Source organism: Solea solea, chromosome 12 (genome assembly GCF_958295425.1).
Source record: "Solea solea chromosome 12, fSolSol10.1, whole genome shotgun sequence".
Lineage (NCBI taxonomy): Eukaryota > Metazoa > Chordata > Actinopteri > Pleuronectiformes > Soleidae > Solea > Solea solea.
Genome location: NC_081145.1, coordinates 4701898 through 4729209, shown reverse-complemented (window position 1 = coordinate 4729209; position 27312 = coordinate 4701898). Strand labels below are relative to the sequence as shown.

Here is a 27312-nt window from a genome sequence, read left to right as displayed (position 1 = left end):
AACAAAAAAACAATTGTTATAAATAGTATCCTTGGTTTGACTGTGGCCTTGCAAACCTTTTGCTCTCGGTCACTACTTTTCAATGTCAACAATTAAAGGAATATGTAAAAAAAAAAGGAGAAAAGAGAGAATATTCTAGTCTAAACAGACAAAGAAGATAAACTAAGATAAAAAGCAGCTGTTGCATGAGCTGAAGCTGTAATCACCGTCACTTAGACCTGTGTGTCAAAAGGAAAATTGTACGTTGTCATAAATAATTAGACTGATGCCCCAAAACTACCAAATAAGGTGCAGGTTTTAAACAAAAATGTCCGAGATGTCAATTCTCAACTTTTATTGTAAGCTGAACTCGGTCTCTTTTGTGGTTTTTTTCCCCTTGTTGTGAAGTATTCCAAATAAATTGAAAAGGCCTGTTGAACCTGTTCCTGCTTTTTTCTCCCGCGTCTGTAACTTCTTAAGCCAGGCATGTTAAAGGCTACGACCTCGTTCCATTTACAAGAGTATCCCGTTACAACCTCCCCTTCTAGATTATCGCTATATTGCCCACATACAAAGACCTCCCAGCCTGACACATCTCCAAGAAAAACAAACGTCTTCATACTCTCCACCCCAAACTGTGGCCATCTTGATCCTTAGATTACCATCAGATAAACACAAATACCATCAAGTGAAGCACACATTATGTTAAACTACCCTGAAGGTCTGGTGTTACAGCATCTGTCTTCCAATGGCAGGAGATGGCAGAGCTGTCTGTGTCAATAATGTCTCCAGAGGCGTCAATAAATTAGAAACACAGGGTTCCTGGGGGTCGTCGCTCTGGAGTCACAGGGACACGCGGCTGAATGGAGACCACAATGTTTTCACAGTAGCACACAGTGGACAAACTAAAGGTCTAACTGAAGGCTACATAGGTTCTCCAACACACGTGATATTCAGCTGCAACTTTACCAATACATTTCACACACTGTACCTTTAAGTAGCAACAGTGACATGTATAGAACATGTCAGCATCAAACCAAAGACAGAGCTTCCAGTGATTTAATACAGATTTAATACAGTCAGATTGAAGTTATTAATCGTTTACTAAATTAATCATCAAATATTTTGATAGTTTGTTGGTCTCGAGTCTTTATTCAATTATTGAAACAGGTTCTCAGTCTCAGCTTCTTATATGGAGCAAATAAACCAGGTAAATATTCACATTTAACAAAGAAATCATTAAAAGTGAAGCTATTCAAATGTCATCATTTCCATGTTTGCTAAACACTGATCAACATTTTTCAGACCAAAGAGATTAATCAATTGATCAATCCTTATATGTGGAAAATCCAGGTGAAATGTGTGTGTGTTTGTGTTGACATTGCAAATGGATGTGTGGTTGTGGATTGGCGACCCTCCTGTGGAGGATACAGCGGTAGAAAATGGATCTTCTCTTCTTCCGGAACCAAATCCACATTTTTAAAAAGAAAACTTTGCTTATTTCTTCTCAATGTGAGATTGAGAATTACAGTTTTATGTCACAGTTATGTCTTTGAAATAACTTGAAATGACAAGCACAAATTTGTTGTTAACAGCTTCATGGTTCAGAAGGTCTAAAAAGACTGCATCAGACCGATATCGGTATCAGTAGATACTCCAGTTTGTGAAATTGGTATCGGTTTTGGTATGGAACACACAAAAGTGATATTGTGTCATCCATAAAATATGTTATAAAGTAAATTTGTTTAATTAATTTTGGGAAGAATCTACCCACTGATGATCCTATCTCTGTTTAAAAATCGGTCAAAACTCATCTGATTTAAATGAAATTTGGTTCTATTCTGAATCCAGTGCATCAAAATGTAAATATTCCACGTGGTAAGTGAAACACAACACACAGTATTAAAGAATTAAAGCCTTGGCAGATGTCTGTGCTCTCAGTGTGACCTGCCATGACCTGTTGTCTGTCCGTGTCATCCTAATATATATATATAGCAGCCTCTAAAGGACAAAAACACAGTAACTCAGTGCAGCCTTAAGTGTCCTTTTTATTCTGAATCATGTGAAAAGCCCAAGTGTGTATTCCATGATGGAGGACCAGCAACACAGGAAATACAGTAACTACAACAATGAGCAATTAGGTATTCTTCTGTGAGGCCATTTACATACATACTGTACATGAATGTGTATATACTGTTTGCACTCATGAGAGTCCAAGACAGTTTTAGACTAAAATAAGAAGATAAGGAGGAAAAAAGGACAAGTCAGCACTTCTTTATTGGTCCAGTGTGTGACATTAAGGAGAGTTTATTGGCAGATATTGAATATACCACCTATTTGTATCTTAGTATGAGTGTAAAATCACTTTAAGGTACACAATCTCTTAGTTTTCATAACCTCAGAATAAACATTGTATTTACTTCACACAAGGGTCTTGTTTTACAGGGGCCATCGTCGTATGCGGCCATGTTTCTACATGAACAATCCAGCCAAAGCATGTGTTTTAACTAAGAAGTGGAAGAATGGCTCTACACATACAGCATAAACCAATAAAGAGGAAAGAGGAAACGGCAGAGAGAGAGAGAGAGAGAGAGAGAGAGAGAGAGAGAGAGAGAGAGAGAGAGAGAGAGAGAGAAAGAAAGGAGAGCTTTGAAAATAGTATTTACATCCTTTTACCTTTTGTTTCCCTGCTGTGCTTGAAAAATGGACTTCAATTCTGACTGGAAATTAGAAAAATGGGGAGCTGGGGTAATAAGAAAAGGCTTAAGGAGCTCTTAATAAAATGTGCCAAACTCAGCAACTTGTTCAAAACATGGTTTGAAATGAATGATCTCGTGTTTGTTTGTGTATAAGAATTAGTGACATCTAATGGTGAGACTGCAGATAACAGTAAAGGGCTCCTCCACTCACAACGCTGGCCTCGACATACCAGAAATGATGTAAACACACTTTCCCATCTCTCCACTCTCTACCATTTCCTCCTTTCTTCTTGTCGATTTATGTATTGGGTTCCTGTGAGTGAGGTCATTTGTCTTCGTTTCTGTCGTAAGCTTCTGCTTCGAGCTATGCTATTTTGTAAAACTTGAAGGATGTGTCTGTGTATCTGTGCACTTTTGTGTGATAACCCCAACCCTCTACAGACAGTGGAAATAATAGGTTTGAGATTTACAAAACACAAATGTGACATGATGATGATGATGTCAGAGATTCTGTTAAAAAGCTACAAAATTCCCGCTCCCATCGCTGATTCCTGGGCAGGGTTCCACATCCTGTTGTTCACAAGTACACACTTTTCTACACCCGATGTTAGATGTGTTCATTTAGATTATATGCATTTCAAATGCATATAACATGTCCATCCATTTTGAAGACACATTCTTTAAAATAAACTAATATACTTGATGTGATGCATATTCTTCAGTAAAAAATACAAAAGTTCAGAATTAGATTTATGTCAAATTACCATTAAATCCAATGTGTTTTAAGTCCAGCTGCACCACCATGGATGTATGCTCTAAAATGTATCCTTAAAAATTACATAAACCAGTCTCACACATTTTAATTAAATTATTTATGGTTATTTCACAACTATAGTCATACTGTATTTACAAAAGACGTTTTACAACGAGTACCACCTGAGCTCTTATTGAGCTCTTGAAGTCACACCATTATCACCAACGTTAAACATACAGTGATGTAAATAGACCGAGCAAATATGGACTCTTCACAGAAGGCAGATTCTCATCATCCTCCTCTTTCTCACATACACACACTGGTATAGTGAACTTAGATAATTACACTAATTATTGTTTCCTTTTATAGTCAAAATTCCTCACCCTGGTATACAGGTACTGTATATACCAGTACCTGTATATAACAGTATTTCTGATTTTCCTCCCAGAGGAAGCTTGTGTACCACTGGTGGTACACATACCACAGTTTTGGGAACCATGGTTTTAAGTGATTCAATTGATTTGTTTGAATTAGATTAGATAGATAAGTCTTTGTGATTAACTATGCCACGGTTCATATTTCTGAGTGTAGGTGTTTTGACAGTGAACCAATAATGTATGCAGCCTAAGAGACAACAATAGACTGTATTAACATGGAAATTGTCTCAAGGTCTGGAAAATGAAATAAATAAACTATGTAAATGATGCACAAACATGCACATATGTCTATCTGTAGAATATGAGACAAGGATTTTTTTTTGTAATCTGGTTACAGATCTAGAGTCCCATTTGCATGATGGGGGAGTGTATTGACACTGTGGGAAAATGAGTGCACTTGGTGGACGTTTAAAATGATACGGACAGTGCTAAACTATCAGAATGTACTCGCTCACCCTCAACAGCTGTGTTTCCCTTTAGGACACATGATGTGTGAATGGTCTGCTTGCAGTGGAGCCACAGCATCATGGCCAGATGTGAGTGCACAGAAAGGAAGCACCTAATAACATAACAATCAACACTTTTATTGTGAATATATTATATTTTGCACAATAATAATCATCAACACCATATTATAAACACTTTTTTTTCTTTACTTTCATTTTTCTCTTTTATACAGTAAATAGTATTAGTGTACAAATGTATACAAAATTGATTCAGGCTAGTCAAGGTCCACAAAAGAGTAAATCGTGTACAGTATTAAAGCACAATCAGATATCAGAGGGACACGCACATGCCTGCACAAAGACACGGGATCCCCGAGGGAAACAGAAGGAAAGTAAGTCAACACACGACTTTGGTGGACAGATGTAACCTGACCACCAGTACCAGCTGATCAGCATGTAGGCGAGGTGGAGAGAGGTCGATGAAATTGTAGAAAAGGGAAAATGAAAACACTCGTGTGATGCAAAATGACTACTGTTGGCTATGTGGTTTCAAAGTTCTCTCCAGCAGGACTTCATGCTGACCACAGGGTGAGGACAGCGTTCAAACACATAACAAGCTCATCCCATGACATTGCAGCGTTTTCGACACTGAGCCTTCAGCATCTGCTTCACAGCACGTTAAAGAGCAATGGAAAGAAGAAACAAGCATAAGGAGAACAGCAAGGAGAGAGAGAGAGAGAGAGAAACAAAACAGTCATTTTGATATGCTGATCTCATTCACAAGTCATCTTGGCTCCTGAGTCTGGAGATCCAGAAAGGGAACAGAAACAGGACTAATAAAGAGAAGTGTTGAAATGCAAGCTCAGGTCTGCTGAAAATCTGTTCTGAGCACAGATGAAAATGATATTATGCTGCCAGAGTCAAAATCACTGGTTGTTTTGGTAACACTTTGGATTATAGTGCAGTACAAATGTGGAATCTGTGGAGGAAGTACAAATAAAGACAAAAATGTACTATATTAACTGTTGTACTTGAGTAAAACTAGTGCTGCATCACATTGGAACTGGTGGAGTGGCATCACTACTCCAAGTTTGCCTCATTTCAGTTGAGAAGTCAGAATTTCGCAATTACGATATCATTCATAGTCATTATGATACATTTGTTATTCCACACACACACACACACACACACACAGAGACATATATATATTGTTTAATACAAGAATGGTAAAATATAGTGCAGATGACGCCACTGCCAACTATCAGATTATTTATTTTAATCCTGTCACACGCCCACCTCACACTGACTGGATCAGTCAACCAGTTCCCATTTACTGTTGATAAAATTTTTTTTAACTCAATACATTATAGAAATGTAGTGGAGTGGAAAGTACAGATATTTTCAAATATATATATAATGAAGTAAAAATAAAATGTGCTAATAATACTGCGTGATTAATATTATGGTGATACCATCTTATTTCTACAGTCAATACCGAGGAGCAGCTTGGTAATCACGTTGTGGGACGTGAGGGCAGATGAATTTCAACTTTATAATATGATCAATATTCTTTTCAGCATTTTTATTACCAAGATGACAAATGCATTATAGAGAGAATATGTCACTACCATCATATAACCTCTCTATTTTAAGTTGTTACTGCACCATAATGTAAAGTGTTACCGATGTCTGAGTCACATTAAGTGCAGCAGCATTTGTCCCATTTCAGTATGTAGGCTATAGAAACCTGCCATATTGCAGCAAGCATTAGCATAGAAGCAGACATGATATAGGAATAAATCTCTGATGCCTTTCTTCGTTTACGTAACAGACTGTTTGAGTTACTATTTAGGCACTGGGAGAGTTCGATGCATCAAATTGAAGACAACCAAAGCAATTAGACGAAGATCTGACACACGCCAAATTGCAAATATCCTTGAGGATTTGGTTTCACAACTCACGTATCTCAATATGGCGTCGAATCTATCGCGTTAACTTTGTAGATCAAAGCCGATGCACACCCACGTTTGAGGAATCTCTCAAAATAGATTGTCTGTGGTGCGTTTGTGGTCCTCGGTGCCGCGCGTGGAGCTTTGGTGTCAGAGTTTTCGGTGTCGTCTTTCGCTCTGTACTGAGCACATGCTGCTACAATAGGCTACAACACCTAGCTATAGTCACAAAATGCTTGTTGATTTGGCAAACGAACAGAACAGATAAATAGTTAGGTACAGTACATTTCAAGAAACACTCAGAAAAAAAAAAGAAAGAAGAAAGGGACACTCGTCATACTGCAGTTGCACGGCTTGTTCAAAATCAACAATCATTACAGCATAATGATTCATACGCAATAAATATAATAAGCAACAAACAATACTATAGACGACTACACAAATCAATGCTGTCAGTGAGCATACAGTCTTTGAATGGTTTTCATTTGGCATAGTGGGACAAACTCTTCACCTTCCACTATACAAGTCGGAGAAAGAAATGAGGCAGAATTTAAAGGGTTTGGTTAGCTCTTACTCTTGCACCATAGGAGAGTATAAGGAATATACTGTATGGGTGATGGAGATGAGTGCAGCTGAGCACAGTAAATGTGTCTCTGTTTTTGGAAATGTGGAGGAGGAAATGAATGAGCACCCTTTGGCATTGTAAAATGGAAATGCTGATACTGGTTCTCAAAGAAAAAAAGAAAAAAAAAAGTAATAGTCTTGTTGTAAATATTCTGCATATCCTGGATGGCGTAACTGGAGTGTCTTTTTTTGTGTGAAATGAGATTATGATCTGTGTGTGTCAGGGTCATGAGTGTTGTAAAGATGTGATGAGCCACAGAAGCAGCAGTTGGAGCCCAAGCATTGGCCAAAGACACGGACTTAGGCTGGTCCCTCCTCCGCAATCAGAATCATCCTCCTGTCGAACAAATCAGTCGTCAATAAATGACATCATCAGTCTTCTCTTAGGTCCTCGTTCACACCTGGCATTAACATCTGAACTGAGGGATCAGGTTATAGTCACTCCCAAATTAAAATACATTGTTATTAGTTTAGTTATAGTTATTGCTAAATAGTCACTGGACCAGTCAAATGTACCAGAGCGGGATTGTGTAAGTTGTAAGATGGTAAGGCTATAGTCATGGTTTAATAATTACAACATCTTGGATTTACTAGAGACTTATGTCAAATTGGCGCAACCCAACCCTGATCACATGTGGACTTTTCCCACCTGGCATTACGATGTTTCTTGGATGCATCTCCTGTGACCAGATGTGGTCAGATGTGGCTCTATTTACACTGCATTCAAATCCACACAGATGCAAATCTGAGACACAGATGTGTCTGTGTGAGACATTTACGAAGAGACTAGAGAGTTGGGAGGAGTTCAGTAAATCGCAGCGCTACTCACACTGCTGTAACATAACATAACAAGAGTGTAACCCCATTAGAAGAAATCATGTCTTGATTAGTGTTAATACTGTGACTGTGGCTGCAAATAAATCAACGTACCAGTGAAAATACTGTGATCTGAGGACGTCAGCTGAAGAGATGTATACATTCATACAGTACATGCTCAGGAAAGTGATCACATGTGTGGGACAGATTGGGAGCATTCAGACCTGTACTGTAGGGTATATGGCTGACTCACTCAGGAAGGGGGTTAATACCAGGTCAGAACGGGGTCTTATATTCAGTAGCTCTTCTACAATAACTACCATGATCACAACTACTACCACTGACAGAAGATGGAGAATTGAAGTTAATTAATTAAGTTTTTGTCACATTAAGGAACCAGTTTGCCATTTTTTGAAAATAAAATCAGAAGGCATTCACTGTTGTGGACGTGTTCAATATCAATAGCTTCTCCATTGACTTCTAAATCCAGTTACTGGACAGGTCTGGCATCTCATGTCCTTCTACTAGCAGCTAAGCCAAAAGCAATGGGAACAAAAAAGGGGAGGCGGCCTACTTTATTCTGTTCATCTACTTCCTCAGCCATTTCCGTTTGCTTCCTACCACAGCCTCTCCTTAATGTAAACATGCCGATACATGAAATAGTGGCCTGTTATGTGTGTGTGATCTCTGCCCTTGCAACACAATGAAAGGCTGAGTCCTCTCAAAGATAATGGGAAATAGTTTTCTCCATAAATATTTAGACATCGTATGCATTTTTCAAAGTTGGGGCGGTGATGCAGTGATCTCATACATGTATCCAACCTTGATCCTTTGTTTTACTCGTTTAGCTTATTTTAGCTGCGTGGTACATGCAAGGACATGTACAAGTGCATCAGCAACAGTATCAGGTCCCTCGATTGTATTAAAATCCCTGAAACCCTAAAAAAAGCATGAATAAATAATGGAAAAATAAATTTTTTATTCATACATAGTCTTGGACCGCTATTCTTAAGTGGCTCCAGTGTGGTATTAATATCAAAGTGATTTTACACATTTTACTGCCAAGATTCAATCTGCTCTCCATCTGTTGAGGTAACAAACAATAAAAAAATATGCAAAAAAGGAAAAAGAAAAGATGTAGCTCAGAATTAGGGACATAAATATGGAACAGAAAAATGCTATTGCAGTTTACAAGTTATGAAAAGTGGGTAAATAATGGAAAATACTTCATAAAATACAGTATACGATCATTTGCAATGTGTAAATCTGAGTTAATGTGTTTCTGAAGGAGATATTCCATTGGCTTAATTGTAGTTATGCAGTTAAGTGCAGCTTGATTAGCTGGTGAATGTAACATTATAAATATTAATGAATGCTGTTGAGGACTGACTTGGCACCGTACTGCATGATCTTCCCTCTAACAAGGACACTGTAATGGCTGAGGAAGAGCTAAGGTCAAGCTGTTGAAACTTTTTACAGACACCAACCCTGAACTCAACAGCAGAAACAAGAGGATTGGTGCAGAGCTCAGTGTAGAACCTCTGCTGATTGGGCACAAGGGCTCATCCTACCAGAGCAGCAGCCATTGGGATGCAGAATCATAAAAGAAGAACGACAGTGAGTATGACAAAAAAAAATGTAAATAAATCAAGAGACACAAAATCAAACTAGATAAATACATGCAATAAAAAAACAAGCTGTCACTAGATCTAAATGAACAGGATAAATCAAATTAAATGAGGAATAGAATGGAAGCAGCCGGCATATCGTACTTTTAAACCCCGACAGATTAAAACCAGGCACAAACTGCACAACCACCTCATTAACAGAGATACATCCAACAATACTGTCGAAGAAAGACACGTGTGTGTGGTTGTTGCTTACATCTTCGTTGTTGTCAAAACACACGTCCGGCCCTTTGCGGTATCTAGGGTTCCGAGCCAACTCACATTGATCCGGACCTTCAGCTGAACATACACTCTTCAGGAAAAATGCTTTTTTTCTTCTTTCTTTTTACTAAAAGCAGATCTCAATTCATACTTTCAACCACAACAGTTAACCGCTAGCACATGATTTATGTTTTTCCATATATTTGTTTTTCTGACAAATAAGAGCCATTACAAAAATAAAAGCAGTCACTGTTACACATGTAACTTTATGGGGCTTTTGTCATATACACACACACACACATATGTAGTGGATGTATTATTGTCATGACTAGCAACTGAGGGCCTCTGTTGTGACCTTATGATGATGACACCTTTACAGTTACACCAGCAGGAAGCTACATTCACAGCACATCTGTCAAACAGATATCCTGAATACACACACACACACACATACACACACCACTGCTCTAAACCTTAATGCAAAGTGACGGCAGCATGCAGCCTAAACTTATATAAACAAAGAAATGCAATCTGGGGGTAACTCTAGACCCTCTTTCATATGCCGTGCATCTGGTTAACTGTTCACCTGTTGAGCATTCAGAAGGGACCTACTGTTTACTCCATAGGTGTGTGTCCTTGTGTTGAGAGTTCAAATCTCGGCTGTCGTATGAGTGATGGACGGAAGGTTGGGGAGGGAAAAAAGTGTAACGGTGTTCTTTTTTACGAGTCGAAAGAAAGGATACAGGGTTGTTCCGCCTGTCGTAGCGGTCTGGGGTCACATGACAAACACGTTGCTTTGGCATCAGTGATCAGGAACACAAGGTTGGTGTTTGGCAGCTTCTCCGCACGGTACATCCTAGAGAGCCATACACATGTATGTAAGTATGCATACAGTGACACAGCAATATAGCTTCAGGTCCAATCATCATTCCAAAAAAAAAAAGCGGTCGTGGTTGAAATCTACCCCTACAAAATGGGACATTCATTGATTTGCTACGGCTTAATCCCCCACATGAGGGTTGTAGGGGGCTGGAGCCAAATCCAGCTGACGAAAGGCAGAGTACATCCTGAACAGGTTTCCAGTCCATCACAGGGCCAACATACGCAGACAAACATGCACTCTCATATTGACACCTATGGTTTATTCAGAGTTTCCAATTAACCTCTGCATGTTTTTAGACTGTGGGAGGAAACCGGAGAACCCAGAGAAAACCTGTGTACACACAGGGGAGAACATGCCACAGACGTTTCTTTCAAATTAACTAATCAGGGAATACCGTCTCTTTTTTGCACTTTGAAAACAGAACCCCACAACAGTCTTTAAATCCTGGAAATACTTGAAGACCAATTGAAGCTGTACAACAAACTGCAAACAAACTTTTTTAAAGCTGGTAATATTTCATAAGCCTTTGTTTGAAGTCTGCTCCTGTAAATACTCCCTGAGCTCTTACACTTCATCTACGGCTAAACTTGAACATGCAAAATGGAGGGGTGTGCTGGTGTGAACAGTTGTGCACATACAACATGTATATATATATATATATATATATATATATATATATATATCCACACGTCTTCCCTTCTCCTAGGACTGGCTTTTATGGAAGTCATGAAAGTTTCTGTGTCTGGAGACGTTAACATCGGGGTGTAAAGCACATGGGACCCATAATACCCAGTAATTACAGCCATATTTAACCCCCTCAGACAGCACAAATTGACACAAAAGGAGCAAAGCATGTGCAGTGGGCTGCTAACACGTGTACTTGTGAGTTTGAAGTACAGCCAGCGAAAGAAGGAAGCAGAACCAGATAAAAGAGAAAGAGCTTTTTGTGCGTCCCCTCTGTAATTCCGGTCACTGACAGATCAAGGTAATCTGTGCCTGATCAGAACTCATCAGAGAAAAACAGCTGCCTGAAATCAGGCTGGAAAACAGAAGAGGCCAGGAAACTGACGCTATGCTGGAGTCATCCCCACAGACCATTAAACAGAAGGATGTCCAGGAGGAAGATGCAGGAGGAGATGGAAAATCTTTAATAACACAACCATTTTTACACAGTTTAACACTGTAATGGGAGCTTAAAGAGTATTTGGGCTGCACAAGTTCAGAAAAAACCTGCCATATGTAATTTATGACTAAAATGCAAAGTTGATATCTCTCTGCTTTGATTTGTTGTGGACCAAGATAGTTAGTATCCTATGTAGATATAGAACACATTTTGCCATATGGGTAGGAAATGCTCAGATAAATATAATAAATGTCTACCTTTGTGGTAAATTCTGGGCAAAACAAAACTAGCATGAGGAACATAAAACGATTATTGCAATGTGGTAAACTAGTCAATTTTTGTGTTTGTGTCATGCCTTCTGGTCCATAAGCCTCATTGTCTAAAGTGGACGGTACTTCGGATGGCGCGACAGATACGCATTCAGTGGAAGACACTTTGATATCCTTTCTGAGTTACCAAGATGTGAAGAGTGAAACAAATCTGTACAAATCCAATCAGAATCACATTCGAAACCACCTCCGTATGTGGTTTGCATCAGCCTTAGAAAAATCTCATGTGTGTTTTAGCTGTCCAGACATGCCAAAAAAAAAAAAAAATCAAGCTAGATACAATCTGGATATGCTTACAAATCTGATTTGGGTTGCAGTCTAAACAGGGCCGAAGTCACTTAGACGACACATTGTATGAAACTAGACAAATTCATTCACGTTCTGGTAGAAAATCATGAATGAAGAGTGAAATTTGTGAACTGGAGAGCAAAATTGTCTGCAGCAATCCCACTAACAAAGCACAATAATGGAGGACATCCAGCATTACGTGTTTTCTCTTCTTGGCGTGTGGGTGTTAATCACACTTAATCTGTTTGAGAGAAAGCTGCATAGAAAAACAACTCTTTACCCTTCCTGTCAACAAATCAACAGACAGACAGCTGTGTGTATACATATATATAAATATATATATATATTTATGTATATACATATATATATATATATATTGCTGTCAAACGAATAAAATATTTAATCGCAATTAATCACATTAATGTCATAGTTATCAATTAATCGCACATTTTTATCTATTCTAAATGTCCCTTGATTTATTTTTGTCCCATTACTTTTTCTCATTCTAACACTGCATACATCATTACTTGGATGTGGGGAGTGTGTTGAGAAATGATCCAGGCTGCGTTAGATACGGAGAGCCCGCTTGGAGACGGAGAAGCACACAGAGCTCACCATCTACTCAAAACGTAACGTTAGCCTAATTACGTTCATCTCGCAATAAAAATTGACGCCGTTAAAATGGGTTTCTGTTAACGCCATTAATAACGCGTTTAACTGAAAGCACTAATAAATATATACATATATATTTCTGATATTGTAACCTGAAACAGCATACAATGGACCTTTTCAAGTAGATACTAAAATCATTTCTTTTTAGGGGAACCAATTAAATCAAAATAAATTTAATTTAACACAGTGCTTGCTGTTTTTTATGGTCGCTCATATATTCCATTTTTATTGCTTTTAAATGAATTACATTTTATGTATCCTTGTAGCACTTTGAAATTTGTTTTCAAATAAAAGTGTATTAAAAGTCAAATCTATTATCTATGCACACACACACACACACACGGAAAAAGCTGCACAAACATACCTTGAGCAGTTCCCACAGTCCAGGACACCTGAGTAGGATCTTTCATCATTGTCAAAGAAGTACTGAGTCTGCTCTGTGATACAGCTCTCCTTAAACATGGCATCTGCTATGTCATCATCTGCTGACTCCACTGAGAACATCAGGCAGATTTAATCAAAAATAAATACAGGGAAGGATAGAGGAGGTGGTGAGATTACAAAGTAAATAAATACAGTTTTCTGGCTGTTGGTTGGTTGTGTTTTATACAGTTTACATGGTTTTTAAAGCTCACCTGGCTCTAGAAGGTTGGGGAAAATCAGACAGTAGAAGAGCTGCTGGAGTAAAGACCTAGACACAGAAAATAACAAAAGCCCAGAGTGAGTCATATATGAGTCAAAAGCCCCTCTTTAACTTGTTTACATTCAGTAACCAGACACTACTTAATAGTAGCCATGCATCCGTCTGAGGCTGGAGTCATTGGTGATGTAAATGTCCTGGGACGTATCAGTCATTGTGATTTAAAAGATCATTATATTGCAGCTGGACAAGCACACAGGTATTTGATGCAATATAATATTGAGTAATATGAGTAATATACCCTGTCCGGCACTGACCAGCCCGGGTACATCTCTCCACAAAATACAATCCAACCTCCTATACAAACTCCTACCGTACACATGTAGCTCCCACTCCCACCCACAAACAACATAAAAGAAACAGAACCTGGACACTCACCAGGCAGCAGTGGAGGCCCACCAGCCTATACTGAGCAGATCTGCAATGGTAGGCTGGGGAGTCACAGGCAAAGAGAGTCATGTGGAGTAAACTCGGAAATAAAACAGGCAGACATGAGAGAAATCTATTCAGTCATGGCTCATTTTATGAACCAGAAAATAACCAAATCAATATCCAATTCACTAAATGTGCACGTTCACATTTCCGGTAAGTCTGTCAGCAAAAGTTGCAGATATGTTCTACAATTGTTGTAAAGATTGTAAAGATGAATTACAGAATGTAACAGTGGCTGTGCAAAGAGGGATGCAACAGTGCTTTGACCCTCAGGATGCTAAAATTTAAATCACATTTTCATTTGAGGCCATGTTGAATCTGTGAGAGCTAACTATTGAAAGACAATGTAAACATTTTCCATCAATGGAAGGAAGCTTTAACTTCCAAAGTCCAAGTTTCTCAGTTGCGACAAATGACCACAAGTAAAGGAGTTGCCATATGTGCATATAGTCCATTAACGTATTTAAAACTAGAATCAAGCCCTTTATATTTTGTAGTAATGCATTATCAAAGCAAATGTTGGTTTTCTTTGAACTGGTTCATTGATTGAAGAGACAACATCAAATTTCAGTGGTAAAAAAAGTATTTACACCTTCCCCTTTTACCTATACTTTTTACAAATAAACTTTTATGGCAACAACAACTAAACTATGTTACCTTGGGTCAGCACTACTTTTATCTCACGTTTTAAATAATGCAAGAATAATGAGTGCGTTTCTAACCACATAGACGGAGCGCGGTCCTGCTGCAGCTTTGCTGTCTTTCTCTGGGTCACACACAGACTGATAGTCATAGGTCTTGTTGAAGGAATACAGGGACGTGTTGACCAGGTTGATCATCAGCACCGGATCCACCTCGCCAAAGAACTGTCCAATCTGGATGAGTTATGCACAAATTAGAAATTATGAAATCCAGCTGTGTTCTCTTTCCTTGGACAGGGATTTATGGTCATATTGCACTCAGAATGTGCAGCCATTCAGTTCTTTGTGACATCAAGCACTTGTCAAGAAGTATTGCCTCTAGAGATGAAAAATTGGAAAAAAAAAATGGATTTTTCAATCAAATAAAAAAAATTTGCATACTGTACATGTAGGAAACACAAACACCCTGCATAGTAGCTGATATTTGGACTTATTGACCGTGTCATTTGGTAATGCTCCATCATATTTCAAATCTACGACACCTAGGTGATTGAGCTGATGCTTGACATTAACAATGTAAATCTTAAATCAAATCTGCAATAATCTGTCAGAAAATGTGCAATTAGATGTGTGGTTGTAAATTAAAAATTAAAGTATGTGTAAAATAGACGACATGCAGGGTCACACACCATGTTGACAGTTCTGATATAAGCGCTCTGATACAAGCAGTTATTCCGCTCAAGCACTTCTATCCAGCAGCGCCTTTTGTGATCATGTGGGCTCTGCGTGTTGGATGCATGTAGAGCCCACATGATCACAACAACAGTGTGTGTGTGCAACTGCTATTTCAGGGGTTAAACATTTTTCTTTAACCTCTGAAATCAGAGGCTACGTAGCCGCACAGCGAGCGCGAGCTAGCCGTTAGCACCATGCTAGCTCATCCTGAGGCGAGCTGCTAAAACAACATTATTTCATAAACAGCCTCCGTTTGTTAATTATACCCCAAAAAACAGCCATGCCAAGAGCTTTCTGTGTTTTAAATGTGTCCTGAAGATCCACACACAGAGCTAAGTACGTCTGCGGCATGGATCTATTATAAGAACTGGATAGAGCTCCGCCCCCTTTGCCTTGAAGACAATTTTGTCAAGGTGGCCACTTCTGTGAACTGCACAAAAAATACTCACAGGCCCAGAAAGCAATTTTCCCATTAACCACAATAGTAAAAGAGACGCCTATAAAACTGTTCACAGGACAAGGGCTCTGAAAACACCCCCAATCAGCACTTGGTACTTTCCTTCTGATGAAATTAACCATAGACTGTATGAAATTAACATGGCAAAAAATCAAATATGTTGAAGGTTATGTTGAAGGTTAAAATTTATGTAACCCATTGGTTAATAATAAATGGGTCAGTTTTTCTCATACTTACTGATGCTGACTAGTGTTCTCTGTTTAAGTAATATCACTTGATCAAGCCTATTCTAACATTCCACACTACGAAATAAAAAATAAAATAAATTGGTACAGGCCAATACTCAAGGCTGCAATATCGATATCGTATCGGAAGTGAAAAAGTTGTATTGTGACATCCCTACGTAAAACACATTGTTTTGGCTGGTTTGCCTGTCTGGGCTATTTCATTTTCCTTAGAAAACAAAACCTAAAGGGGTTATGATTTGGGAAACAAAACAAAACACTGTAACAAATGAGCGATTGGGTTTTCTTAAAGATGGTGGAAATAAAACCACACTGTCACCCACTAACCAAAACTAAAGGTAAAATAGTGTGGGGAGGGGACCACAATTAGAAACACATTTTTTTCCCATTCAGAAGAGAAGTACAGAAAGACTACTGTCCTTCTTGGAGACAAAGACCCAATTGAATAGGAAATCTCCAATCTGCATATAAAACCTCTCACTGGGACTGATTACCCTCAGCTGTGGGAGAAAACAGGTGAAACCAATAGTTCCTGATTAACATAAGAACATGTGGCAAAGGCTATGTTCACATTACAAGGCTAATGTCTGCCCAAACTAGAGGATGTTCAAATCTGGCTTGATTTTAAAAACGTGGGAGACCACAGACACAACACACTTTGTACCCCAATTTCAATGTTTTAATCCTGAGAATGCACAGACTAGACGATCCAGTCAAGACGCATGACCACACACTTGGTGTTTAATCAAACCATTTCAGAGAGGAGATTCCAGGGATTTGGGATCTCAACTCGCGTGATTAAACGTGACTTCAGAACATAAACAGACATGGAGGCGGACTGTCGGTGTCATCAGTTAATAGCTGTTGTGTGTACGCAATGTTTTTTGCTGAGAAAAGGAAACATTTTAATTTAGCTGTGGCACAAAGGCAGCCAAATAGTCTGCATAATCCCAATGGACACAGAGATCTGAAAACAAGATAGGAAGATGCTTGAAGAATTTAAATTACAGTATATGCAAGACGTTGTGAAAGGTCAGAGGGATCAAGGGACTCAGATGTCCTGTCTTGACTTGACATGAAATGTTGCCAAAGCCATTGTATTTCCGACCACTGACACACAGATACACACAGGGGCCTCGAGCAGTCAGATTAAAGGGGAGGTAACACAGTCTCTCTGACCTCTGGGATTCACAAGGGACTCACCTCACTACAGCTTCCACGACTGACTAAAACACATCCCAAACTTCCCTTTGATCCTCCTCCAGTGACTAGCGCTCTATTTGACTGGAGAATTTGATGTACTGATGTCCTGCAGGAGTATTCAAACAATTCTGAACTAACCGGCCGTTCTCATAACTTAGCCGAGACATAAGCCCGTTATTTGACCTCTGTATGAGATTGATGGATTCCTTAGACAAAGGTAAGAGAATCCAGAGGTGGAGACAAAGAGTCAAATGAATGCAGGCAAAGTCTTGATTTTGACCGACTATATGTAACTTATTTATTGATTGATGATTTGAAAGGATTAAATAAACTAAACACAAATTCTTCTTTCATACTACAATGAGCAGATAAACCCAGGATTTTTTGAACCCAGGTGAACCCACAAAAAAAAGATTAATACCATTCCTATTGGCAGTGGTTGTTCTAATTCACACCTGCTTTTCCTGTGTGTGAAATGTTTCATCACAAACACGTCACATGGACTACATTTTCAACGTTACGTGTAACCTAGAACTTTGTGTCCACAATTTCTCAGTTCTTAAATTACATTCTCAGCGCTGAAAGCATTAACCTTGCATTATTTTGAATTTGCTATTAAAGCACAAGAACATCACAATAAAATGCAAGTACAACAGTGAGGAATTCTACTTTAAGCTTGAAGAAGTATACCTGCCAAGTTAAGCACAGCTCTATGGTGTTCTGTCTGTCATTCCTGCTATTTCAGTATAGATTTACAGACTACGGGCCAGACTCGGCTGTGTGATGATGGTAATTACAATCAAAGTGATGAGATTTAAAGATCTTTACTATTAAACAGATTATATGTCTGTGAAGGCGTATTTTTAGTTTGGTCACACAAAAGTACTACTTCTCTCCGAAGGTAATGCTGTAATGTAACACATCATTTTGTAATGCAATATTGTTTTTTTCCCCAAACATTTCAACACAAATTAAAACAGCACCCATCAGCAGTGTTCATGTGCGCTTTGACTTCAGGAAGCCAGTGATACATATTCATCAAAGTGTGATGAAATAAGTTCCCTTTTTCACATCTTCACAAGTGTTTTGATGGGTTTTTTTTTGTCCTGAAATACCATTTAGAGTACTTCTTGTACAAACAACACAATTAAGTTCACCTTCAACAATGAGAAACAGATACAATGGTCACTTGAGGCCAGTTTTATACTCTGACACATGACTAAAGTGTTTTCACAGGTGCAGCATCAATGTGATTTAGAATGTCTGAGTGAAATCCATGATTTGACTTGATACATGAGCTTCAAGTTCTCATAATGATGTGCATACAGTTACATTTTTGTGTGTATAAAAAGGGGTAAAGTGTTGGTTACCCCTAAAACATTCCCTAACACTTCATTGTATCACTCACCAGTGTGAGGTACTCCTCTTGATTGGACATGAGAAGAAAACCTCCATCATCGAGAATCACACAGTCTACATGCTGCATGGTAAAAATGCAATAAAACTAAGTGTTAATGAAAAATCACTTGTCAAAATGGTTAAACAACAAATTTTTTCATACCTTGTCATTCCGCAGACAGCCGCAGATCTCATCCTTGCACTGGGAGAGGGAGTCAAATAAACAGAAATGAATGCATAGCTAAAGGTGTCAGAGTGATTTGATATAATACAGCACAGATAATGATTCAACAACACAACTTACATTGTTTTTCAGAGTAGCATTCATGAAAGAGTTCATCCAGAACGAGACATTGAGTTTCACTCCAACCACTACAGAACAAGCCACAAAACACACAGAGGTAGAACCTTGATGAATAGCTACTGAGTCAACTGTGTTGCATCACCACACACAATCTCTGCAACACTGACCTGCTGGTTTGAGTGTGACTTTGTCAATGGTGAGGTCCACTGCTTTGCTCACTAGAATACCTGTCTCGGAAACAGACTCTCTGGTCTCGGCTGTGCTCGAGAAGGAAAAAAACACACACACAAGGGACGACACACGGCAATCATTGCAATTTTGCTAAATTCATATTGAAAGGTTCACGGAGGAGAATGTGAAAGAACCACAGTTGGGAATGACAGTAATCGCCTTCCATTGTGGATGGTGGGGGGGGGGGTGGGGATTCCACACATTTTTAGCTGCTTGTAATTTATGCCAGCAGAAGTGGAGCCTGTGAAGCAGCTACATGTGTTAATCCAGTCAAGTGTGGCTGTAAGTGTGGCTCCATTACACTGACATTTAACTGTCCGGGTGTGTGTTGGAGAGATCAGGAGAGATAGCAGGACAGGAAAGAAGAGGGAGAGAGCGAGTGCAGATGAGTGCTGAAAGACACAGCGGGAAGAGGAGAGGGATTAAAGAGGGTGATAGCAGACGATATCTGAGAGTGTGATCTTTGCCAGTAGGGTTGGGATGACGTCCAAAAGGCAGAGAGCAGGATAGGATCAGAGCCAGACCAGACTGAAGATCCTCCATGCACACACACACACACACACACACACATACACATCCATGATATTTAAGACTTACTGTTGAAAGCTGGAGCTGTGAAAATATAAATTTCATTGTCCAGGGTCCTCTTGTAGAAACTGGACTCATATGTCTCAGGATTTTCTGTCCACTCTTCCCCAGCACTGAAGATACAAAACAAAATATACATAAAATGATACATGGACAATTATATGCATAAAACAAAAGAGTAGCTTATCTGTATGAGCTTAGATCAGATCTATCAATGCAATTACACTTTAATCTGTTGCCAAGTGTTCGTCACATAAATAGACGTCACACCCATTGTAGCTAATATATGACAAGCAATAACAATTTCATGTTTTATGGCCAGCAGGAATATGCATTCATCTCGAGCTGGAATGTTCTAGTCGGACTAAATGAGAGTCCCAAATGTAGGTCAGACAAAAAGCAGCAGCGAGGAAATTGAGGAAACTGGATATGTGGATGTGACCCGCGTCCTGCACCGGCCTGGCAAGCACAGCCGAACATGTCTAATCCTCCATGTTCTGGGAGAAAACCCAGTGGAGCAGGTGAGTAAAGTGAAAGTTCTGAACCTCAGAGTATTACAGTCTGTATCCATTTTCATCTCACAGATTTTCACCATCAGATATGTGATCATGTACCTGCTGTGTTATTTCAAAATGCAAGAGCTATAAGTGATGGAAGTGAAGATCGGAGGGAGCCTACCTTCTTGGGTAGACCCTCGTGATTCCTCCATCTGTGGCGACAAACCTGGCCGCAACTCCATCCCTGTGATCATGGAAGACAAAAACCAGTCAGACATAAGAGTCGATAACATACATGGAAAAACAAAAGTGGTTGAAACGTGAAAAGTTGGTAACATACAAACACAAGTAATCAATTGATATGAATACAACTTGCTCAATTTCGTTTGGATTAATGCACTTCATTTGGTGCTACAGCTTCAAGTGGTTTTATAAAAGTTTGTCAAGATGAGAAAGTAAAACAGCAACATATAATATGAATAGAGTTGCCCACCATAGTAAAAATGTTAATTCAAACTAAGTTGTCACCATGTCATTTGGCGTTTCGACTGAATTCCTCACCAACTGAAGTTTGTCAACCATTTTCAACCTCTTTTGTCTCTGCATTCATTTTGATAGATATGGCTATTGGAATATCATAATTGGTATGACAGGTCTTTTTTTTTCCATTTCAACTGACATTTTGATGACAAAATGTATTCAAGTCATATTGAGTTGATGTTTTTTATTCCTGTCGGCGTCAAAACATATTTTATCATGTGAACAACACGAGTGAATTCCTGTCCATCAAAAAGCTGTTCTGTCACACACATTTTATTCTATTCAAATAACTGCAGAGTCCTTCATAATTTGGATAATGCACGATTGGTCTCATAGCAATTTAGATTCTTTTGTAATTTACTGTCCAGCTCTTAATTTGACAGCGTCAAAAAAGCAAAACGGAAAAAGGAAGATACTCGTACGTTTACTTTTTAAAATGTAAAAGTATGAGAGGACCTAATGTGGGACAGGAGACTGATGCATATGATAAATGAACACATTATCAGAAAAAAAGAAGATCCAGAAAAAGCTCTGCAAAGGAATGGCTCGTTTCCAGGAGCTGAACTTTTGAATCAGGTGTGTTGGAGCAGGGAAACGTCTGAACATGCAGGGCATTGGATTCCCAGGACCAGGATTGAGAAGCCATGAAGTACCTTATTTAGTGTGACCTATCCTCACACTTGAATGATAGTATGACCCTAGCTTTCATAAAGCATAACTTAACCTCTCAATCACCTTTTTCCAGGTGTAAACCAGTGTATATGGCATCTATCCAGGTAGTAATCTTCTCTGTATTAATATTACCCCCGTCACACTTTGGAATAAGTGTCACACTCTTTCATCCCCATCTCGTCCAATCACCGCAAGCCTTGTTGTCCCAGACTCCGCCTGCCTTTCTCGCTCCTTTTCTCGATGCAACTCAGTGTCAGATTTCACTACCAGCCTGCACTGCTCCCCAATCAACCTCCTCCTCCTCCTGTCTCTCCCTCCCCTCAGCTCTCAGCCCTGTTCTTGACATTTTTCAAACACAGGCATTTGGTGGAATTAGCCCCAAAAGATGGGGTTTTGTTACCAATTAAATCTGAACCAAAAAAACCAAAACTGTATTTTGTTAATACCTCTATTACAACAGACTTCAACATCTAGCGCTTAACACTCGTAACTGCAAGGGAAAAAGGAACTTCATGAGTGCAGTCTAGCCTTCGTTGGCAGTCAAAATATTGCGAAATGAGATAGTCTGTCCTACCAGGCTTCTACAGAAATTGCATCACAAGTTGTACGAGCTGCAAGTGACAAAAAAAAAATCAATGTCATAAAGCACGAGAAGGAGACAGCTGGTTCCTTTTTGAAAGTACTCCACAGAAAACACATAATCATGAGAAAGAAATTTGCACGACTGTTGTGTTTTCAGCCCGTGTTAGACAGTCACTGGGCAGTTGTCATGAGGTCTTGAGGCAGTGAGAAGAAAAACATAATATTCATGCTTTAGGAAAGTTGTAAAATTGGTGAGATTAGACCAAACACTGGAGGAAGATTAAATGAACACACATTTTCACATTGGTGCCATTCACATCGCTCACGCCGCAAGGACCCCTTTGATTTATTTTTGTATGCATTCATGTCTATCGCAAGAGTGGCACAAGCCTTCCTCGAGATGATAACTTTTTCCTTAAAATCTTAACGCCGATTGTTTTTCACGTCATTGTATGAGGCAAAGTTTTCCCCAAAGTTGAAAGTTGATTTTTAAATTTGAGTGAATGGAACAAATGATGCGAAAAAGCACCGTGCTATTTGCGTAGCTACTCGTGTCAGTGCCTTGACTTGACGAACCTAAAGTGACCTAGGAGTTGAATCCGAGACCTTTGAGTGCTTTTAAGCTGCTGGGCGTTGCTTTGGGCAATTTTGGTGATGTAACATTACTTGTACGCTAGCTCCTTCATCTGAAAAACAGACGCTGTCAAGCAATACTATCAGTTAATTCACTTCCGGAAATCTTCATGGACGCTTCTATGTGTTCTCAGTCGTACTCCTGCCTGTTTGTGGTCACCGTGCTTTACTTTTTGCTGTTGGCTCCGTCTGTCTTGACATAACACAAATCACCTCCTGTGAGCAGCGTGACAAAAGATCTAAATACTGCTACTTAATCAACACTGTATGAACTCGTCACAGATATTTGTTCATTTAAAATACTATGAACTACTGTTTTAAAGACAAATAGCGGGATTTCAAAGTTGATTCTGTGTGTGATTGGTAACCAATGTGACTCTCTTGGACTGATGATATATTGTGTATTTTTTGGATCTGTAAATGTTCTGGCAGCTGTGCTCAGAACCATTTGTTCTTATGGACAGAATCATTTGTCTCTATATTTCCTAATGCTTAACAGACACCCTGCAGTGCGTGCAAGTGTGTTTTTGAATTATATCAGACAAGTGGGCACACAATGAAAGGACGGGCTGAGGTCATTATTTTGAGTTTTTTCATATCACAGCACGTCTTGGCAGAGCTGAGTACACTAGGGTGTAATATGCATTTCGTGCTTTTATCAAGTTTCACGAGTTGTGATCAGTTCACTCAAAGTGGAAGTGAAATGAAGAAAACTGAGCACGAAATGAGCACAAGATATGTTACAACTAATGTAAAATACCACAAAGCAAAAGACGAGGGTTATGGCTTTAGGTCGGGCCGTTCAAGATTAATATATTTGCATCGCTTTAAGGCAGGGAAGAGCACAAAGGTTTGGCACTCACACTGTCTGCTCGTTCCAAAGTTTAACCAGTTCAGCCGTCAGACCTGCGTCCAGGATCAGTCGACTCACGAGGGACACATTACCTTAAAGACAAGATACATTTTACATATTGCAGACATCACAGCACAACAATGACACCACATTCTGGAGCCAAGTCCCACTGCGTCCATGCGTGCTGTCATCTTTCCAGACCAGCTTTTGCTCATGCAGCTGAACAAATTGACTCAGTTTCTTTCCCTGGGCTATCATGAATAAATCAACCACTTCATCATGTTTTTGGTTTTTTGTTGTTGTTCTTTTTTTTGTCTTATGTGTGTGTTTAAACTGTGCGTTTGAAGCACAAATCTGGGATTCATCAATATTTTGTTACCTAAAATGATTCCAACTCTGTGAACAAATGAAGAACTTCCTCAGATCCTACATGATCACAAATGACCCAGCTGTCCTACAAGATGAAAAAGCACACTTTTAACTAAATGGGAAGAAGTTCTGCTCTGATATCATTAGACGTGTTACTTTCAAAGGCATACTGAAGTGCGAATATCATCTTAAGAATTATAAATGACTGACCGCTGGGTTCTTGGTGAATGTCATCACTTTCTCCCTCATTCCTTGAATAATATGTACTTAACGATGATTCTCCAAAACTGACTTGTCCATAATTGACTCTTGTCCCGAGCTGCCAGATCTGATGTTCCTCCTCCTGTTTCCATATTTTTTTCCAGGCTGCATTTTCATAACTTCCATACTTCAACATACACATAAGTTATCGCAGTCCTACTCTATAATATATTCACTCCTGAGGAGACGCTACAAAAAGTAGCTGGCTTCCACATCTAATACAGTGATTTCTCATGATCATGAAATTGCTGGAAATTTTATATTAGAAAAAAAACAAAAACATTTACAGGCCTGAAATTAAATGAATGTTTTGGAAAAGTTTTTAATTAGGCATGTCCTGATCACAGAGAAGGATTCTGATTGAATGACACTCACTGATGTTGCATGATGGGAATCACAGGGTATCTCACGACACGATACAATAAGCAACACATGGTCCACGATACCAATAATATCACGATACAACGAGTCTGTGATAATCAACAAATTGCAAGACAATCAAATAGCGATACATCACAATCTCTGTCTAACTCAGGGGTGTCCAAACTACGGCCTGCGGGCCAATCACGGCCCTCGGTGAGATGTTGTGTGGCCCGCAACTTGCATGCAAATTCCACACAGAAATCCTCTTGATTAAACTGGGATTCAAACCTGTGAACTTATTGCTGTGAGGTAACAGTGCAAGCCACTCTACCACCTTATGGTCATTTTTCTTTCATTTACTGATTATGTGTCTCGTATTAATTGGTGAGTCTGTTGGATTTTAACTTTGTCACTTCTTATCCCATATAACAAGCATTATTCTATTCTATTCTATTCTATTCTATTCTATTCTATTCTATTCTATTCTAACAATCAATTTAAAAAAGAAGCCATGCACTAATCCCAATATCCCTGTAGTAAATCTGATCTCTGGCTGACAGTAGGAATAATGGGAGCAGCAGTGATTAATTGTATGACAGTAAAGATAAGAGGTTGTACAACAGCAAGTGTGTTTCGCCAGAACATTCTTCAAGAATACATGAACAACTGATCTCAAGGCTCTTGTTAGGCAATCATCCAGCAGAGAGACATGTTTTTGTAGCTCCTCTCTGAACGACTGTTGGAGTTTGAGGAGGGAGGTGATGTCAAGGTACTGATTATGAAAGCACTTCAAAACAGGAAACATCATGTGAAGTACGCCAGTCGTTTCAACGCAGCAGCGAGAAAAACGTTAACGCCTTCTTCTATGATTGACCTTGGGTTAAAACAGATCAAGGATACTTAGATCCATTAGCCTGATGATGGCGGTAAACCATACCAGGCGTGAGATCCATTAGATGATGACAAGTCAAACAATATGAGTCACTGTGTAGCATGACAGCATCAGGCTTCTAGGAAACCCAAGTCGATGTGGCTGATGTCACTTTGCTCAAGCTGCACAATAATCTGATGACCAAAGTCATGCTCCGACCTTCCAGGTTGACCATCGCTGAGAGTGAATACTTCTAGCAAGAAAAACATTTTCTGCACACACCAGAATGCTATAGAGTTTGTGGCTCACACATTTAGATTGTTTTGCAGACAATATCCAGATCAACTTGCCTTCAAGTCTTTTTCAGTCCCTAATAAATTGTATAATTACCAATCTGGGATATAATTAAATTCCCTGAATCTCAATGAAAATAAGACAGACATTGTTGTTTTTGGATGACTGGACCAAGTGGACATCTGTGTCCACACTCATGGCTCTTTAACTTTGATGAATCTTGGTGTGATTTTCAACATCCCCTTTAAACTGGACAAACAGATTAGTTCAGCTATGCCTCTTAGCAAAGATAAAACCCTACCTCCCCCACAAAGACTTTGATAGGTTGGGCTACTATGTGGGCATAGAACAGTTGTCTCTTCGTTTTGTGACCAGAAAAAGAAAGCGTGACCACATTACACCAGTTTACTCCTCCCTCCACTGGCATCCTGTCCGGTTCAGGATTGATTTTAAGATGTTATTGCTTGTTTTTAAGGTTTTCAATTGGCTGTCCCCCAACATATGTATGTGATTGTGATGTCCAAACTCCCGCCAGCGTAACGAGATCCTCAAACCAGTTGCTTCTGGATGTTCGTCGAACAAGTGTGTAAAACCAGAGGTGATTGAACGGCCACTTTTTGAATGAATTCAACTTTGGCAAGGTATTTAGTGACACACTTTCCTGTGGGGTGACAGAGTGAGAAGCGATGTCTTTCATCACTTTACATGCACTGACATACACAAACGTTGCTCCAATGCAGTGCAAAGTTCACACCACTATTTAAAGCATTTTTTTGCAGCTGTGCCAAAATGTCCTTTTCAATGTGAGCCACTTTACAAACAGCACCCCTTATACTGAAACTAGGGATGGGACGTTACAACTTGTTTACGTCCGATACAATGCCAATAGGGCCACACGGTGGTGTAGTGGTTAGCACTCTCGCCTTGCAGCGAGAAGACCCGGGTTCGAACATGGGCCTTTCTGCATGGAGTTTGCATGTTCTCCCCGTGTGTGTGTGGGTTCTCTCCGGGTTCTCCGGCTTCCTCCCACAGTCCAAAAACATGCAATGTGGGGAGTAGGTAAATTGGACACTCTAAATTGACCGTAGGAGTGAGTGTGAGAGTGAATGGTTGTTTGTCTCTATCTGTGTGTGGCCCTGCGATGGACTGGCGAACTGTCCAGGGTGTACCCCGCCTATCGCCCGATGTAGCTGGGATTGGCACAGCACCCCCGCGGCCCTCTGGTGGAGGATAAAGCGGTAGATGATGACTGACTGAGTGACAATGCCAATATCACAAACTTGAGTATCTACCAATACCGATATTAGACCATTTTAGGCCATTTATGAACTATGAAGCTGTCATCAACACATTTGTGCTGAGTTATTTCAAAGACATGCCCTTTAAATACAAGGGCATGTCTCCCTCACACGCCGGTAGCAGTGTGAGGGTTCGCGTGCCTCAATGACCCCGAGAGCTACTGCTGGCACAGTCACACATGCTGGACAGGTCAAGTGGTAGAGGCTAGACAAAATGTGGACCACCTAACCCCTGAGGTGAAAAAAAGGGTTAGCGT

The 27312-nt window shown here is 39.5% G+C and overlaps 1 protein-coding gene across 4 annotated transcripts in view; it reads right to left on the bottom strand.

The window, feature by feature from the left end:
* Positions 1 to 4432: 4432 nt before the first annotated feature.
* Positions 4433 to 27312, bottom strand: part of LOC131470240 (voltage-dependent calcium channel subunit alpha-2/delta-1) — a 97179-nt gene continuing 74299 nt past the window's right edge. For 2 of the 4 annotated variants that reach the window (XM_058645938.1, XM_058645941.1), the window contains 14 exons: positions 23610 to 23691; positions 20501 to 20563; positions 19832 to 19935; positions 19171 to 19260; positions 19004 to 19071; positions 18863 to 18901; positions 18710 to 18781; positions 14743 to 14895; positions 13967 to 14019; positions 13524 to 13579; positions 13253 to 13382; positions 10337 to 10449; positions 9589 to 9671; positions 4433 to 7225 (listed from right to left, as the gene is read on the bottom strand). In XM_058645938.1, the coding sequence (XP_058501921.1) occupies positions 7115 to 7225; positions 9589 to 9671; positions 10337 to 10449; positions 13253 to 13382; positions 13524 to 13579; positions 13967 to 14019; positions 14743 to 14895; positions 18710 to 18781; positions 18863 to 18901; positions 19004 to 19071; positions 19171 to 19260; positions 19832 to 19935; positions 20501 to 20563; positions 23610 to 23691 (1217 nt within the window). In that variant the 3' untranslated portion in view covers positions 4433 to 7114. The other 2 variants (XM_058645937.1, XM_058645940.1) reach the window with 1 other exon arrangement.